The sequence below is a fragment of the Haliotis rubra genome, unplaced genomic scaffold (genome assembly GCF_003918875.1).
Source record: "Haliotis rubra isolate DU_JTF1 unplaced genomic scaffold, ASM391887v1 Scf396, whole genome shotgun sequence".
Taxonomy (NCBI): Eukaryota; Metazoa; Mollusca; class Gastropoda; order Lepetellida; family Haliotidae; genus Haliotis; species Haliotis rubra.
Genome location: NW_025767075.1, coordinates 375,129 through 390,591, shown reverse-complemented (window position 1 = coordinate 390,591; position 15,463 = coordinate 375,129). Strand labels below are relative to the sequence as shown.

The following is a 15,463-nucleotide window of genomic DNA, read 5'->3' as shown; positions in this document are numbered from 1 at the left end:
TATTATGCGATAACATTTTCCTTTCTGGCCATTCTCCGTCGTATTTCCCCAAAGAACCAAATTTCAAAACGAGAACTTCATGTAAATTTTCGGAAGTTGGTTGTTGAGGAGAATGTGTTCATGCCAAAGTGTCTTGCATATCAAGTAAGAAATAGATAACTAACTATTTGGTTTTCACTATAAATTCAGTGGTCGTCGCTCTGTCCTTGTGAAGGAAACCTTCATATTTCATTATTCAGGTTTACTTTCAGCAACTGTGTTAGCATCTTCCAGACGAAAATCTTGCTTCATTCAAACATGTCCATCGTGTCTGGTTGTTTCGCCATCGCATCACTGATATCTCCGTATCTCTGATAATACTTTCCCTAGATATACATCAACATTCATTTGACACCCCTTTCCGTACAAGTGAATCTCCCTCCTCTTTGACTGAATCTGGAAACTGTTTCACAATATCACGTCAGATGCTATTCTCAGCGCTGTGTCTGGTTGTGTGCAGCATATTGTGGGGCTAACCCCAGTCACGGTCATCGGAAGGAGGTGCCAAACAGTGCCAAACTGTTTCTCGAGTGAAAGCAACAGAATTACTTTTGCACCAAGACTATTTCAAGGTCATACAGAGTCCGGTTGTTACTCTTCATAAATATTGTTTCTCCGATTCCCTCTATCCACTCTGCACTCTGATTCCGCACCAGTTTCTAATTCAGAATAATCCATATCTCCTTGGTATTGCTCCGTGCTTGTTTCATGCTCCAAGGTGGGAGTTGTCAACCTGATTTCGTCATATCCGGAACTACAGGTACCATCTACCTTCTGTCCTGCAGCTGTCATATCATCAACGACATTGCAATCAGGATATGCTGGATGCTCCAATGTGGGATTTGTCAACCTGACTTCTTGACATCCGGAGCTTCTGGTATCATCTACCTTCTGTCCTCCAGATGTCGTATCATCAACGACATCATAATCAGGATAGGTGATGTCTCGGGCTGGCATATGGTGCATGATTGGAGCTACACATGAAGCGTCTTGGCAGTCCTTGCTACCTGGAACAGCTGGGTGTCGATGTGGCATATACGTATCCTCAATAACATCATTGTCTCGATCAGTCACTTGGTGGAGGGTTGTACTTGTGTTGTCTGTAGCCGTTATATAATAGTCACGAAACCTGATAAACGATAAATATATGTATAATAAGTCTTTTGACTCGTGGGATGCCATTCAACAAAAACTGAACAAGGCCAAAGTGTGCTATGTTTTTTAATGCTTTGACAGTATGGCATGTGTCCACCAAATGTACTGACGGCTTTGAGAACCATATTCCCCACTATTTTACTTCATGCTATACAGGGCGGTGGGGTAGCCTAATGGTTAAAGCGTCCGCCCATCACGCTAACGACCGGTGTTCGATTCCCCACATTGGGATAATGCGTGAAGCCTATTTCTGCTGTGATATTGCTGGAATATTGCTAAAAGCGGAACAACACCATACTCACTCACTAATTCAATATGCAACATATTATGGAAGTGACACAGCAATCCCGTGACTACCAACCAATACACACTTCAATATTTGCATTCTTACTGATTCAATACAGCCAGCAGACATGTACTTATTCAATTTTCATGTCTAAGATACAATTCAATCGCACGCATTCTCAAGATATATTTGGAACAAGTATATTTCGAGACAATAGGACGTACCTTTGATTACAGTTATCTGCAACAAAACAAAAATACACTATTTTAATAGTCTCCTTCATTTAATCTATATCATGTCTTGATATGTTACAGATATGTCGGACATCCAAGCTGGATGAACTTTGTCGAATAGATAAACACAATACTCACACGCTGATCGACGTATACGAGGCGAAGGTTCAGGATACAATTACTAGATGAATATATCTTAACCCCAAAATACCATTATATCGCAGTGGTTTACTACTCTTCCAATCTTACCTCTGTTAGCCTTCCGGCTATGAAGAACGACAGCAGCAATTGCAAGCAGGATGATAACCTCTAATGAACAGCCAATGATAAAACTAATGGCAGGTATGGTCGGAAATGGAATATCTACAAGAGAACGTACAAGGTGTAAGGGACCGTTTATAATTTTGATGATGAATTTTTTGGGCGGTCACTTATATTTTTCTGGGGAGGTGTGGGTGGGGGTGGGGGGGTGTTTCAACGATTTTGTACGCATGTACTAGGGCGTCAGCAATTTAGTGCACAGTAATATTTAAACATTATGCTTTAAAATTATGGGACGGGGGTCATTGATTTTGCACAAGATATGCGGGGAGGGGCGGTCACTTACTTTGTAGATATTTTTTTTTAGGGGGGGGTATTCACATTGTACATGCTTCCCCATAAAAATCAATATCACCACACTCCCCGACCCCTAGCCATACATTATGGACGACCCCTAAGTATCAAAATACAGTGGTAACTGTATTAAAAACTAACATTTGTGGAAGTTTCGAGCAGTACAGTCCTTACTTCTGTCGTCTCTTGAACTTGCAGTATAATATGCAACTATACACCTGTGAGTTTCAACACATAGACATTCCTACTGAACTCAGCGTACGCCGTAACATACATTGATGTTTAGATATGCACGTGCTAAAATCAAAGGTGAGCATCACGTGCAGTATGTGTACCCGTCATTAAGCAAATATCAAATTTCAGTGAACTGTTCTTACAGCTCGATAACTTGGGCAATCATTTTATTTCGTTTTTGATAAGCACATATGGGGCCTCCGCAACTGACAAGAGATAAAAGATGGCAAACGATTGCTATGCGGAATGCTTGCATGTCAATGAAATGGCGTTATCAGCCATCCATTGGCCAGAAACCGTCAGCAAAGTAATACGTTGAGGACTGTCAACGTTCAGGTCGACCTAAATATAACAATCCCAAGGGACAATACCCCACTTTTCTGAATCTTTTTTTCTAACAGAACCACCAAAAAGTGCTGAAAATGGCCAGGTGTAGAGTCAGCGTCAGTCGTCCGCTGTTATCTCCTACTGGAATTTGGTGTTATGGGGAAGGGTCGATAAGCAGGACGACAATCGGCGCCGCAGAAACAATCATGCATATGCACAGTGAGAATATCTGGGAGCAAGTACCGTTTGACGGGGGTTCATTGATGATGTGGGTGCTTCTCACATGACTGTAAGCTGAATGGACTAGGGTACATCACTGACATCGGAAGACAAGGCTAGTCTTTTTGTTTACATAAATCTGATTATTTGCTGCTCAATGCTTAACATTGATCGGTCACGGACAAGTTGCGGAGTCATTTCGGCGCCTTGTATGTCGTCACTGACGAAACAGGCTACTACCCTTGACATTGGTAGAAGGTGAAATAGGTCGCGAGACTATTGACCTTTTAGCACCTAACAGGCACCTTGGGTTATATCAGATTGTGCTCTTTGAGCAGGATATCTAGCCTGGAAATGGCGAATTATAAATATTCTCATTATTATTATTATTGTTGGCGATTTACAGATTTTAGACAAATAAAATCAACTAATTGGAATACCCTTAGGTTGTCATACTTGGTGTCACAATAATCAGAAAGACTGAGGACATAGCGTTTATAGTGAATGAAACACTGTCAGAATGTCTCACATGACCACATTATTCGATAGCTATATTCTAAATTCCATACACCAAGTGCATGATCAAAGCGCATACAAATTAACGATCATAAGATTGAGCTGAGTTCATGAATCAAATGACGAGGCATGACTTAAGTTAGAGGGCAGTTCATAAGTTGATAATAGTATAGTATAACATTTCATAATGCAACTATAGGAAGTCATGAGTGAACGTATGACAGTATACAAACTTTGTTTCGCAGTGAGGACAAACTCGCTGCTCCATCCTGACACCTGTCCACCGTGTTCAGTGCTCTGGCATGAATACTTTCCTGTGTCTTCTTCTTTGACATCAGCTATTGTCAAGTTGGGGCCTGACATCTGATACTTTCCTCCACCCAGCAGGCTCGTGTTGTCTCTCCTCCAGCTGTAGGTCATGGCCAGGTTGTGGTCCTGGGGAAGACTTCGGGACGTGGAGGAGCATGTCAACGTTGCTTCCTGATTCAGATGGATCCTGTTGGTGGTGATGTTTGGTTGTTCCGGTGATCCTATGGTTTGTAGGAACCATGATAACTAGTTTATGTTCCCTTATTATACCACATACATTCAATTCTGCAACTGATGGGCATGCAAACAATTCTGCATTACAAATGGGATACTGTTTCTACTTATGTAGCCCTAGCATGGTGATCTACATTCGGTTGTTGGCAATCTATAACCTGTTTTTATAATTTACCTTTATTCAATATGAAGTTAGAACCTTTTGGTAGTCACGATACGACTGAGATATTGCCGACGTGACTTAAAATCTTAACTCAGTCACTCACTATTTATGTAGTGTTCACAATGACTTGCCTTCAGTTTCAGAATCAGACCCATCACTGTTCAATATTTAAATGTACTCACGGGAAAGAACGAGAGTGTGTCCACACTGGGGAACGTGGTGGTGTCCGCTGACACAGAGGTATTCCCCTGCATCACTTCCGGTGATATTATGAAGCAGTAAACGTACAATGACAGATTCAGATGAAGGACGAGTTCCCCTGATCTCCAGTCGAGAGATGTAAGTGTCCCCCACATTCCATCTATCAGACAGCTTCCACATCAGATGTGGACCCGAGGGAGACGTGATGTAGGACCTGCTGTCCATTGAGGGCATCTTCCACGTCATCATGGCATCATCTCCTTCTGGCACCACCGTGTAGTTCTTATTGTCATCAGACCATCCTGCAAAGTATATCATGCGTATTGTACATTTGTATTGAACCTCAACATTTGATACTACTATCTTGAAAACAGTTGCTGTGGTGCAGCAACAAACAACATTTAGTGAGTGGTATATCAGCCGGTATCTTGTGCAAAAGTGACTCGGACAGAAGTCATTTCCCTCCTAACTTCATGTGCATACCGCAAGCTTAACAATGAACTAGGTACAACGCCACTGTATACTGACAGGGACATTAAGCTCAGGCTCGTCTTCATATCTTTTACAACTAGAACAAGATGAAGCATGGCCGTCTGAGCGGAAACTCCTCACGTATAGGGGAAATTTCTTCACTCCACTCAGAATGAATCTTCTCGACTCCAATCCGACACTTGTATCTGTAGTTTTCCTGCCAGCCATCACAGATGATCAACGTACTGGTGAGGTTTATCTGGCTCCCATCATACACACGATTCCACGACTCAGAAGATGCCATGTGGTTCCTCTCGCCACCATACAGCCTGGCATCGTTCTCTCTCCACTCGACAAACACAGTTTGGTAGCTATCAGGGTGGATGCTTATTCTATAGTTGCATGCTAGGTTCACAGTTCCGTTATGTTCCCGTTGAAATAGAATGAAGTGGTCTTGAAAATCTGCAATGCAAGGGATCAAATATATACAAATCTAATCATGTGTTCTCACAATGTGTTACAAGCGCCAAAGGCCCACTGGTGGGGCTCTACTTACAAACGCGTTGACAAAGACAAATTGTCCTTCTGTAATAGATTCATGGAAAACTGGAACGATAGAAATAGTCACCTGTTAATGCTGCCTATGACACAGAAAAACAAAACTTGACTCAACAATAACCTGTGGTTTCTAACTAGCCGCGGGGTTACTGGGGGCAATGAATGTGTTTGACCCCTCCCAGTGATTGATACTCTCTACAAGCAATGTCATGGGATAATGCAATATTTGGGTACTGTGTTACATGCAAGGATGCATTTTACAGCAAGTCCCAGGGTATGAAAGAGCGTTAGCTTTAAATATAACCTATAATTCATGACGCTAAAATATTTATAAACAGGAACTAATTTAAATATACTGTTCTTTTATTCGATTTTGTAATTTTCCTAATTATGTACAGGAAAGCAGTATATTCGATATAATTGTTGACCCTGCACACATCCAAACATAAATATACATATAATTTGTTATAAAAACGATTGATAAGGACTGTTCTGGGCCTCTAAAAGTTGTACCATCATCTCAGGCGGTATAAAGGATGGAAGCCGTATGATCAAAGCTTGCAAGTAAATGCACCTGTAAATAATGGTTAGGCCTGTTCCTATGAAATTAGCAGTTACATACTTCACCTCTAACGTCAAAACAGCACGATGAAGCTGTTGATATAACATGATGATTCCTACAACGTTCCCTTTCACAAAGCCACCCAACGGAGAAAGAAATAGCCGGTCCTTCACGTGTATTTGTGAATTCGACTTCTGACGACTGTGTCCGTTTTCATGATCATTTTGCGCCGTGTTGGGCCACTCAAAGTTTGTATCCCTTGGAAATGGACGAGTGTGTCTAATAACATCGCGATCATTCGTAAGTGTCAGCAGTCTAAAGTCATACTGATACGTAACCTCCGTAACCACCTATTTGACCCTTCTGCTAATTTCCGTAACGTCTAAGTAATCACTGTGAAAGTTCGGTCAGTTAACTGTCGAGTATTCATGCAACATAGCCCAAGTGTTTTAGTAGCCTGTTGCATGTCATAGTCAGACAGCATGTGTCGAGTGTGATTACCCATGACATGGCCCTTGTAAGAGTGCCGTAAAACGTTGTTTGTCACCGGAAGTACTAAAGTCTCGCAAAATGCCGTGACCTACTTACGGGCCCTATTCATCCTGGTGACAACATCGCCTTTAGCACTTTATTTCAGTAATTCTAGGTAAAAGTATCTTAAACGTTTAATGGGGGGTTATTGTTGCCGCAATACTATGAAACGGATACACACCTGTAACCGGCAAGCACGTGAATGTTTCTTTTTGAATCAAAGTCAGCAACAACACAAAGTTTGGTTTGAAAACATACAGTACACAATAAGCTCACGTGCGGATTACAATATTACACCCTTCTACAGGTACTCACCTACAACGTGAAGTGTTTGTCCACAGTTTGCTTTTCTGACTCGTCTATAAGGAGGAAATGGCGAGTCTACGTAACAGCTGTACTGACCAGCGTCAGAGGAGGTCACGTTATACAGATGGAAACTGAAGGTTCCACGTGTGTAGGACACTGTGTTGACATTAATCCTGGTTCTCAGTTCCTTATCAGTAATTGTCACTTTATTGTTGCCAGTTATCTGAAACATTACCCTGTAATCTTTCTTTACGATGAACTCCTTGATGGGAGACATCGCCCAGGTCACAGTCACATGTCCTCCAAGGCGAGCATAGTCGCCTGCAGCAGCTGAAATAGAGACACATTATTGATCAGCTGAAATATTGCAATGATCGCCAAACCAGCACAAGCTCCAGTACGAAATACATCTCTTGTAAGACCAGGATATAGGTACTGCAAGATGAACACAGACGCTTAAACAGCAGGACACGATAAAACGTCAGTTGATTTACTCGCTGTAATTAAACTGATGGACCTCTGTTATTAAATCTGATATATTATATTCCGCTTCACATGTCACAGAACGAAAACATTCTTCACATACAAACTTTAAGCAGAAATGCAGGAACAGTAAACAGTGTTCACATTTCTGTGTGCTGAAGATAATAGACCGAATATACACGAAGGGACGCTATGTAAGTAAAATCAAATTAGCATTGCTTACTTGCCGCTTGAGAATAGTTACCATTCCTAAGGTAGTACAAAACTCCAGCATAAAGTAAGCAGCTCCACACGTGTCGCATTGTGCCTCTGTACTACCGACAAAGATCAACTGTATTTATTTTTTGACTTACTAGTGTATGAGGAAACAATTATTTAAACAGAAGGATTGAAAAATATTTCCGTTTGAGTTGTTCTGATTTACCCTAAAGTGACGAACTTTGTGTTCGAAATCTTAAACATACAAACAAGAAAACTGGTTTCTGACTCACTTTCGATTTCTGATTACTCACCTCAGTGAGACGGAGGTTCTCTGTAACTCGTGGCATGACGTACGCGCAGTTTAGTTTGAAATTTACGTGTGTTTTCCACAACATTCAGGTGGCTAGCGAATAATCAACTGTTCTTAATTTTTCAACGACCCGTGAAGGTCCGGATTAGAATTGATCTTCATTAACCCATGCTTGTCGTGAGAGGCGATTATTATTTACAGACTCAATTATTTACAGACCGCCGTCAAATAGCTGGAATATTGCTGAGTGCGGCGTAATACTAAACTCACTCACTCACTCATTTTTCAACATCATGTGTGTGAACTTCAGGTGTCAAAAGGCATGCAAGAAGTGAGTGCGTTCATTGTGCACAAAGTGCACTTGCAATGCGCGATACGTGACATCAAAGTTCTTGCAAAGTGCTGTGCTACATGTTTATTTAGGGATGTTTTTATATACTTTTGAAATAACTTTTATTTTATGCTATGCACAGTTACAGTCCGATAGTATATGTACTGTGTAAGCGATGACTGACGACAATACTGTTAAAAACATTATAGATTTGTGAACTGATAGGATGTACCGTGTATACGAACATGGTCAAACATCAGAACAATTTCTAACTAGAACCACTGAGGGTCATTCCATATATTATCTTGCTTTTTTTGTGAATAATCTAGATTAAGAATGCAAAATACACGTCCGCCACAGAGAAGAATCACTCTCGATTATCTTACGAATATGAGATGTAAATTTGTACTCACGCACTTGGCGTATGAAAGAAAAGATCTCGTTTACAATTGATACTCTGTGATAACTCTAGCTGAAAAAAACCGTATGAAAATTGTAACATATGTTATATTTGGGATTACACTTTCGAACCCACACCCTCAGAGTCAGGCACCTAATTGCCAGCACACAAAGTCAGCCGCCTAGCCCGCTCAGCCACCGCGGCTTCCACGAAAAATGGGAAACTGGTAGTCTAGACTGCGGACTATGTGTAGCCCTCTGATAAGTGGCCGAAAGCTATGACTAAACAATGCCATTTAGAAAGTGGTCGAATGTAACATATGTTATATTTGGGATTACACTTTCTTAGGAAAGTACAGATTCTAGTACTTTTGTTAGGTTGAGTCACGGGATTCGAACCCACAACCTCAGAGTCAGGCACCTAATCGCCAGCACATTATTGTGGAAGTCGCGGTGGCGGAGCGGGTAAGGCGACCTCTGACGGGTTAGCATATTCTGGTATTTTCAGAATGCCAACCCAACGCAGATATTCCACTGAAGATGAATGATGTAGTGCAATGTTTCATCTTTGAAAATGGATGACGTCATATCGTATTGCTAATACAATCAGTGAAATGGCATTGTTTCAACTGACCAACTGACATTGAAAATCACTATCACAGAAATACCAGCCAGTTGTCACCCCAGATCCGTCTAACCCTAGTAGGTAGTTTCCTGCTCTTTCCGATGCTCCGAGTCCCTAGTATGGTGATCTACCTTCAGTTGTTGGCAATCTATAGCCTGCTTTTATATTGTATTGTCTTCTATAGTTAAACGTTTTTAGCTTTTCATTCCAGTTTTATATCTATATCTGTGATCCTCTAGTTATTTTACTGTCCTTCGTTGACAGGGTTTTATAATTTGACTTTAGTTATTACAGCGTTATTTATTATTCAAATCCTCGTCACCATATGGTTGCAATATTGCCGATGTGACGTTAACTTTTAACTCACTCACTCACTCCGATATCATCTTCGTCTGTATATCTGTAGCTAAGAACGACTACGTACATATCCACCAAGAAAGGTTTATTATATACATGGTTTGAAGGAGGAGGTATGCACGTTGCTTAAGCATGCAAGCATATAATTTTGCATGGTTGCATATTATCTTTAGGTGCAGTTGTGATCATATCACCACAATATTGCATATAACTAAACCGGTGCGATAAATATCATTATTATAAACCTTCTGTTTCCACCGGTCTGTGCTGATCCAATAAAAACGTGTTAGTTATACGAGGGCGTACGCGGTGACACTATGTAAAACTTGCTAGTTCCGTGAAAACCAACATTGTTTCTGAACTTTCACTACGGAAACAGAAATGACGAGGTTATGATAACTGCTCAGATGTCAGCTAATTTGGGCCTTAAAACAGGGACCCCGTTGTACGGCAGATAGCAGTACTTTCTGAAACACACACACACACCCACACCCACCCCCCATGATTTTTACATGAACGCTGTCACGTTGGTATATTAGTACAGTGTTTCACTTTCGCTGATGCTTGCCTTGCGGGAAACACGTGGAAATTGCATGATGCCGATGATAGTTTGGGTTTGAAAAAAATCTATCCTTTATTTAATGTTTGTTTGAAAAATAATTGTCATGAATGCCACATTCGTCTTTGTTGGTTCGCCATGTTTTGGTCAAGTGAAGTCAGTGAAAGATTTGTTTTGAACACACTGGGAGGTGATGCTGTAGATGTGTGCGTGCATTCGTGCACAGGCAAACTATAGCGCAAATAGGGTTGCGCAACACAGAGAAAATGACCAGTCTTCGTATATGCGAGGGAAGCAAGCATGCATATACGAAGACTGGTCATTTTCTCTGTGTTGCGCAACCCTATATGCGCCACAGTTTGATGTGCACATGAGTGTTTGTATGAAATGTGTGCATTGCCTATTTGTGTACGTGTCAAGTTTTCAGGCGCCCAGACTCAACATATTCCATCTAGCAATGGTCTGCAGCATGAAATGAGCATGCTGTTCCTTGTTTACTACGAAGCTTTTGATATACCCGAATCTGTAACAGGGAAATCAGACACTGAAACACGACCTTTGATCAAACAGTCAGCCATCTCGCTCAACATGACTATTGTATCCGCTTTACGCAGCGTTCAAAGGTGAAAGAATGACGTAACTGAACGTGCACATCACATGAATACCACATTGACATAAGCCGACAATCTGACTAACTGACTGAGTTTAGTTTTACGCCGCTTTTAGCAACATTCCAGCAATATCACGGCGGGGGGACACCAGAAATGGGCTTAACACATTGTGCCCATGTGGGGAATTGAACCCGGGCCTTCGGCATGACGAGCCAACGCTTGAACCACTAGGCTACCCCACCGCCCCCCCGACAATCTGAACGAACAAGTAGACCGTAGTTGTTTGCAGCCAGTCTGTAGTAAATAGTTGTTGAGAGAGTTTTAACCTGTTTAATATCATAAATATGCAATGCCTGACAAAACTCTGTATGAAGATGAATGTGATAGATATATGCCATCCATGTTTCACAAATACAGACAACTACATGACTGTATATAGTGAATTGTTTCCACCTTTATCGGGCATAGACACAATATCAATATGTGTCGATCTCATACATAGTTTGTTGTTTTGGACATGCAATTCTCGGATATTATGAAATACTGTGTCAGCCTTAGTCATGCAGCTTTTATGAAAGCTTGGGGACTCCCCTGACCAAGTTGCACAGGAAGTTATTTTTGTAAGATGATTAAAACAACAAACAGCAACATGTGATTCAGTATTCACGTCTATATTCGATTTTGAAGCAACAATTCATTCGTGAATGTTTTATGCAGAATTATTTGATGAATTTTCTGTTGGTAAACAAACACAACCTTTCGGGGTTCAATGAAATTTTATTCTATATGAGCATCATTATAAACAGTGTGCAGGAGACGATGTAGCTCATAACAGTTATATGTACATATAAAATATGAAGCTTAATAAACAATAGCTTTGCATTAACGATTATTACGATATTATCTGAATGAATAATAGACACGCACACAATGGTATTGTGTACAACCGGGCTCAAGTTGATAAATATGCAGAGAAACATAAAACAACACTAATAAGAGATGACGCGTATCAGTTGACACGGGGGCTGTGTGTAATCAGTCCATGTTACGCATATAGAATACACTTCTGAATACGCATATGAAGCAACAGGTTATCTAGACTACAGAAGGGTATATAGAGAAAGATTGAAAAACAAATTGTTTCTAAAGAAACTCTCAGGCTCCTTCGCCAAGAGCATCACGTGGTCTCCACCTCAGCGCGCAGGATCCTGGTGGGTGGATCGGTGGATGGGTGTCTGAGGGTGACGAGAGGGCACGCGTTACATCTCCAGATGAAGATAGATATTTAGCAGATTTAGTCAACTCAAAGTGAGTGAATGAGTGAGTTGAGTTTGACGCCGCTTTTAGCAATATTCCAGAAATATCACAGCGGGGGTACCAGAATTGGGCTTCACACATTGTACTCATGTGGACAATCGAAACCTGCCTTCGGCGTGACGAGCGAACGCTTTAACCACTAGGCTACCGCACTGCCCAGTCAACTCAAACGGCTTCGGTCAAGTTATAATACAGTATAGTCATCGCCCTGACCTTGCGCTATGAAACCTTCATATCCGTCATTGCCGAGGAGTTCCGTTTCATCATGTACGTTAACACCATTATTGGACAATGGCTCTATGCTGTACTCACAACGTCTCTCCTGTTGTGTCGCAATCGTATCAACGCTCTCAGATATTGCTTCCCCTGACCGATCCTGATGGGATTCAACATTCTCTCCTTTGATATTTCTCTCTGTACTGGTGTGTCGCCCTTCCCTTTGATTGAGTAGGGTGATTGTTTCAGCAATGATATTGTCTAAGTCAGACATGATTCGCAACACGGTGCCCGCTTGAGCATCTACAGGGGAGGTAGCCCATCCAGATCCAGCTGAACTCGTATCTCCTTTTACGCCTTCACCCCGATCGTGTTTCCGGCGTAACGGAATTAAAGAATCATCATGGTGGACAGTGTCAAGTTCCCGCACCACCTCGCATTCACTGACAGACACACTTCCATCTACGTCTGAAATTCCCTTTGACATTCCTCTCGGATGTACTGCGATCTCTGACTGTAAAGGAATGTCTAGTTGAGCGTGAACCAAATCTCCTCTGCGATGTGTTTTGTTTAAATGGTGTTCCAGACTGGACTTAACGGACCTGACCGTCTCAGACAGCGAGCAACTGGTACCATCTACCTTCTGTCCTTCAGACCCTCCGAGGTGTACCATACACTTTTCATTAATGACGTCATAATCAGGATCTGTCAAGTCTCGTAGTGACATTCCTGTATTCTCGGTTGGAATGATATAGCTCTGAAACCTGTGGATATAGGGATAGTTCATCATACATGACATATGACAACACACATTGATTAATATTATGCATCAACTAATACTAGATCCACGTACCTTTTGCAATGGCGTTGCTTATATAATACGGACATTGACTGTATGATTGATATTAGTATGCTTTAACGTTGTACGTATCTAAATGAATACGATGTGTTTCATTTTCCGTCACCCCTGGGATGAACAAACCATGCTTGTGTAAGGCGCTACGGTCCCTTAGTCTACTACGTTCATAGAGCGCTTTTAGTACAACCTCGTAACTAAACCTGTATGCCATGCACCTCACTATGATGTATTTTCACCATATGCCCAAATTGTACTGACCCGTGAAGATCCGGGTTAGAATTAGTCTTCAGTGGCCCATGCTCGTCGTAAGAGGCGACTGAAGGGAATGGGTGGTCAGGCTTGCTGACTTGGTTGACACATGTCATCTTAATCCCAGTTGCTTAGATCAATGATCATGCCGTTGATCAATGATTGTCCCGTCCAGTGCTCTGGACATGGAAGTAACTCCTTCAGAAGTGCCTGTCCAGGACTTTTATAGTGCTCTGGACATGGAAGTAACTCCTTCAGAAGTGCCTGTCCAGGACTTTTATAGTGCTCTGGACATGGAAGTAACTCCTTCAGAAGTGCCTGTCCAGGACTTTTATAGTGCTCTGGACATGGAAGTAACTCCTTCAGAAGTGCCTGTCCAGGACTTTTATAGTGCTCTGGACATGGAAGTAACTCCTTCAGAAGTGCCTGTCCAGGACTTTTATAGTGCTCTGGACATGGAAGTAACTCCTTCAGAGGTGCCTGTCCAGGACTTTTATAGTGCTCTGGACATGGAAGTAACTCCATCGGCACAGGCTTCTGTGAGTTCGTCATCATCACGTTCAGACCCATGAAGATCCGGGGGAGAATAGGTCTTCAACAACCAATGCTTGCCACAAAAGGCGACTATGCTTGTCGCAAGAGGCGACTAACGGGATCGGGTGGTCGGGCTCGCTGACTTGGTTGACACATGTCATCGGTTCCCAATTGCGCAGATCGATGTTCATGCTGTTGATTACTGGATTGTCTGGTCCAGACTCGATTATTTACAGACCGCTAGAATAGCTGGAATATTGCTGAGTGCGGCGTTAAACAACAACTAAACAAACTACAAATAGTGCTGAAATACATTACAAAAGATTGATATCACTGCAGGAAACTTTCATTAAGATTTGATGGACCAGAATACTCTCACTATGCGCCATCATGCATATGTTTTCACTGTTCATAACGAACTGTCGCTAAGGGTTGGTTATTCATTGCCCGTTTTTAAACGGCGCATACAAGTTGCTAAATCATTTGCTGGTCACAGTCGAAGATCCAGGATCAGTTCACTGCAGGGCAACAATGCGTGATTGCCACTGATGCTGTCCCACAGTGACGAAGCCAGAGTAGTGCTACAAACACGTTAGATGTTATTCATCCATTTTAAAGGAGGATGACACAATATATTAAAACTACTGGACCTACCTTCGTTTCCAGCATTCTGCAAGAACACACACAAAAATATGTTGTTATGAAGTTTGTCTTTCGTAAATCTATATCATTGGGTCAATCGTCTTCATGGTACAGTGGATAGCGCATCTGGGGGGAAACACAGTTGTTACCCTGCCTGGAGTTTTGTGATATAATACACCATTGAATACCGTTTTTATATAATACAAGAAACATTAGACGCCCTGTCCTGTCTTAGGGGGTTATCTATGTTAAACTGTGGTACATCAGTGGGTTAGCAGTATAACTCCAGACTATCACAGCCGTAATAGCTATGTATTTCTACCTCACCAGATGTACAATAGAAAATCGCCGTATTGGAATGGCTTTGTTAAAACTATCTGAAATACAGTGGTCATTTATGCAACAGTGTAATTGTAAAAAACAAACATTCATGTAATTATAGAGTTACGACCAGTATAGTAAGCTTGTATAAAATTACGAAAATGTACCTCTCGCATCATTCTGTCGAACAAGTAGCACAATAGCAGCAACGATCAGAGTGATAGCCGCTATTGCACAGCCAATGATAGTGCCAGGTAAAGTCGTATCTGAAACACACATAGGTATTGTATTAAATAGATTAACATAACGATCACAATGCATGACCTATTGTGTCAAAGTAATCGTAGGCAGGTTAGAGACTAATGATGCCATCAGGTGAATTTCAGGTATCAGAATATGATATGGATATCATATGAATATGACATAAATATGATTGTTTGATAAATATCAGTCGTAATTCAAATTATCATTATTTAAATATATCAAATAA

General features: G+C 41.5%; 1 protein-coding gene across 1 annotated transcript; it reads right to left on the bottom strand.

The window, feature by feature from the left end:
• LOC124286931 lies at positions 1-7,283 on the bottom strand. The gene is made up of 7 exons (XM_046723387.1): positions 6,969-7,283; positions 5,144-5,464; positions 4,513-4,833; positions 3,858-4,154; positions 1,963-2,076; positions 1,705-1,720; positions 1-1,168 (listed from the first exon to the last, which is right to left on the bottom strand). Exons 1-7 carry the CDS (start codon positions 7,234-7,236, stop codon positions 631-633), a joined length of 1,875 nt encoding a protein of 624 aa, XP_046579343.1. The 5' UTR covers positions 7,237-7,283; the 3' UTR covers positions 1-630.
• Positions 7,284-15,463: the final 8,180 nt, after the last annotated feature.

Excerpts from the sequence above, each read along its gene's own strand:
- LOC124286931 (XM_046723387.1), bottom strand. The coding sequence starts at position 7,236 with ATGTCTCCCATCAAGGAGTTCATCGTAAAGAAAGATTACAGGGTAATG. Across the intron at positions 4,155-4,512 it reads ACACACTCTCGTTCTTTCCC|GATCACCGGAACAACCAAAC; the intron begins GTGAGTACATTT and ends TACAAACCATAG. Across the intron at positions 2,077-3,857 it reads TGTCCTCACTGCGAAACAAA|ATATTCCATTTCCGACCATA; the intron begins GTTTGTATACTG and ends GTTCTCTTGTAG.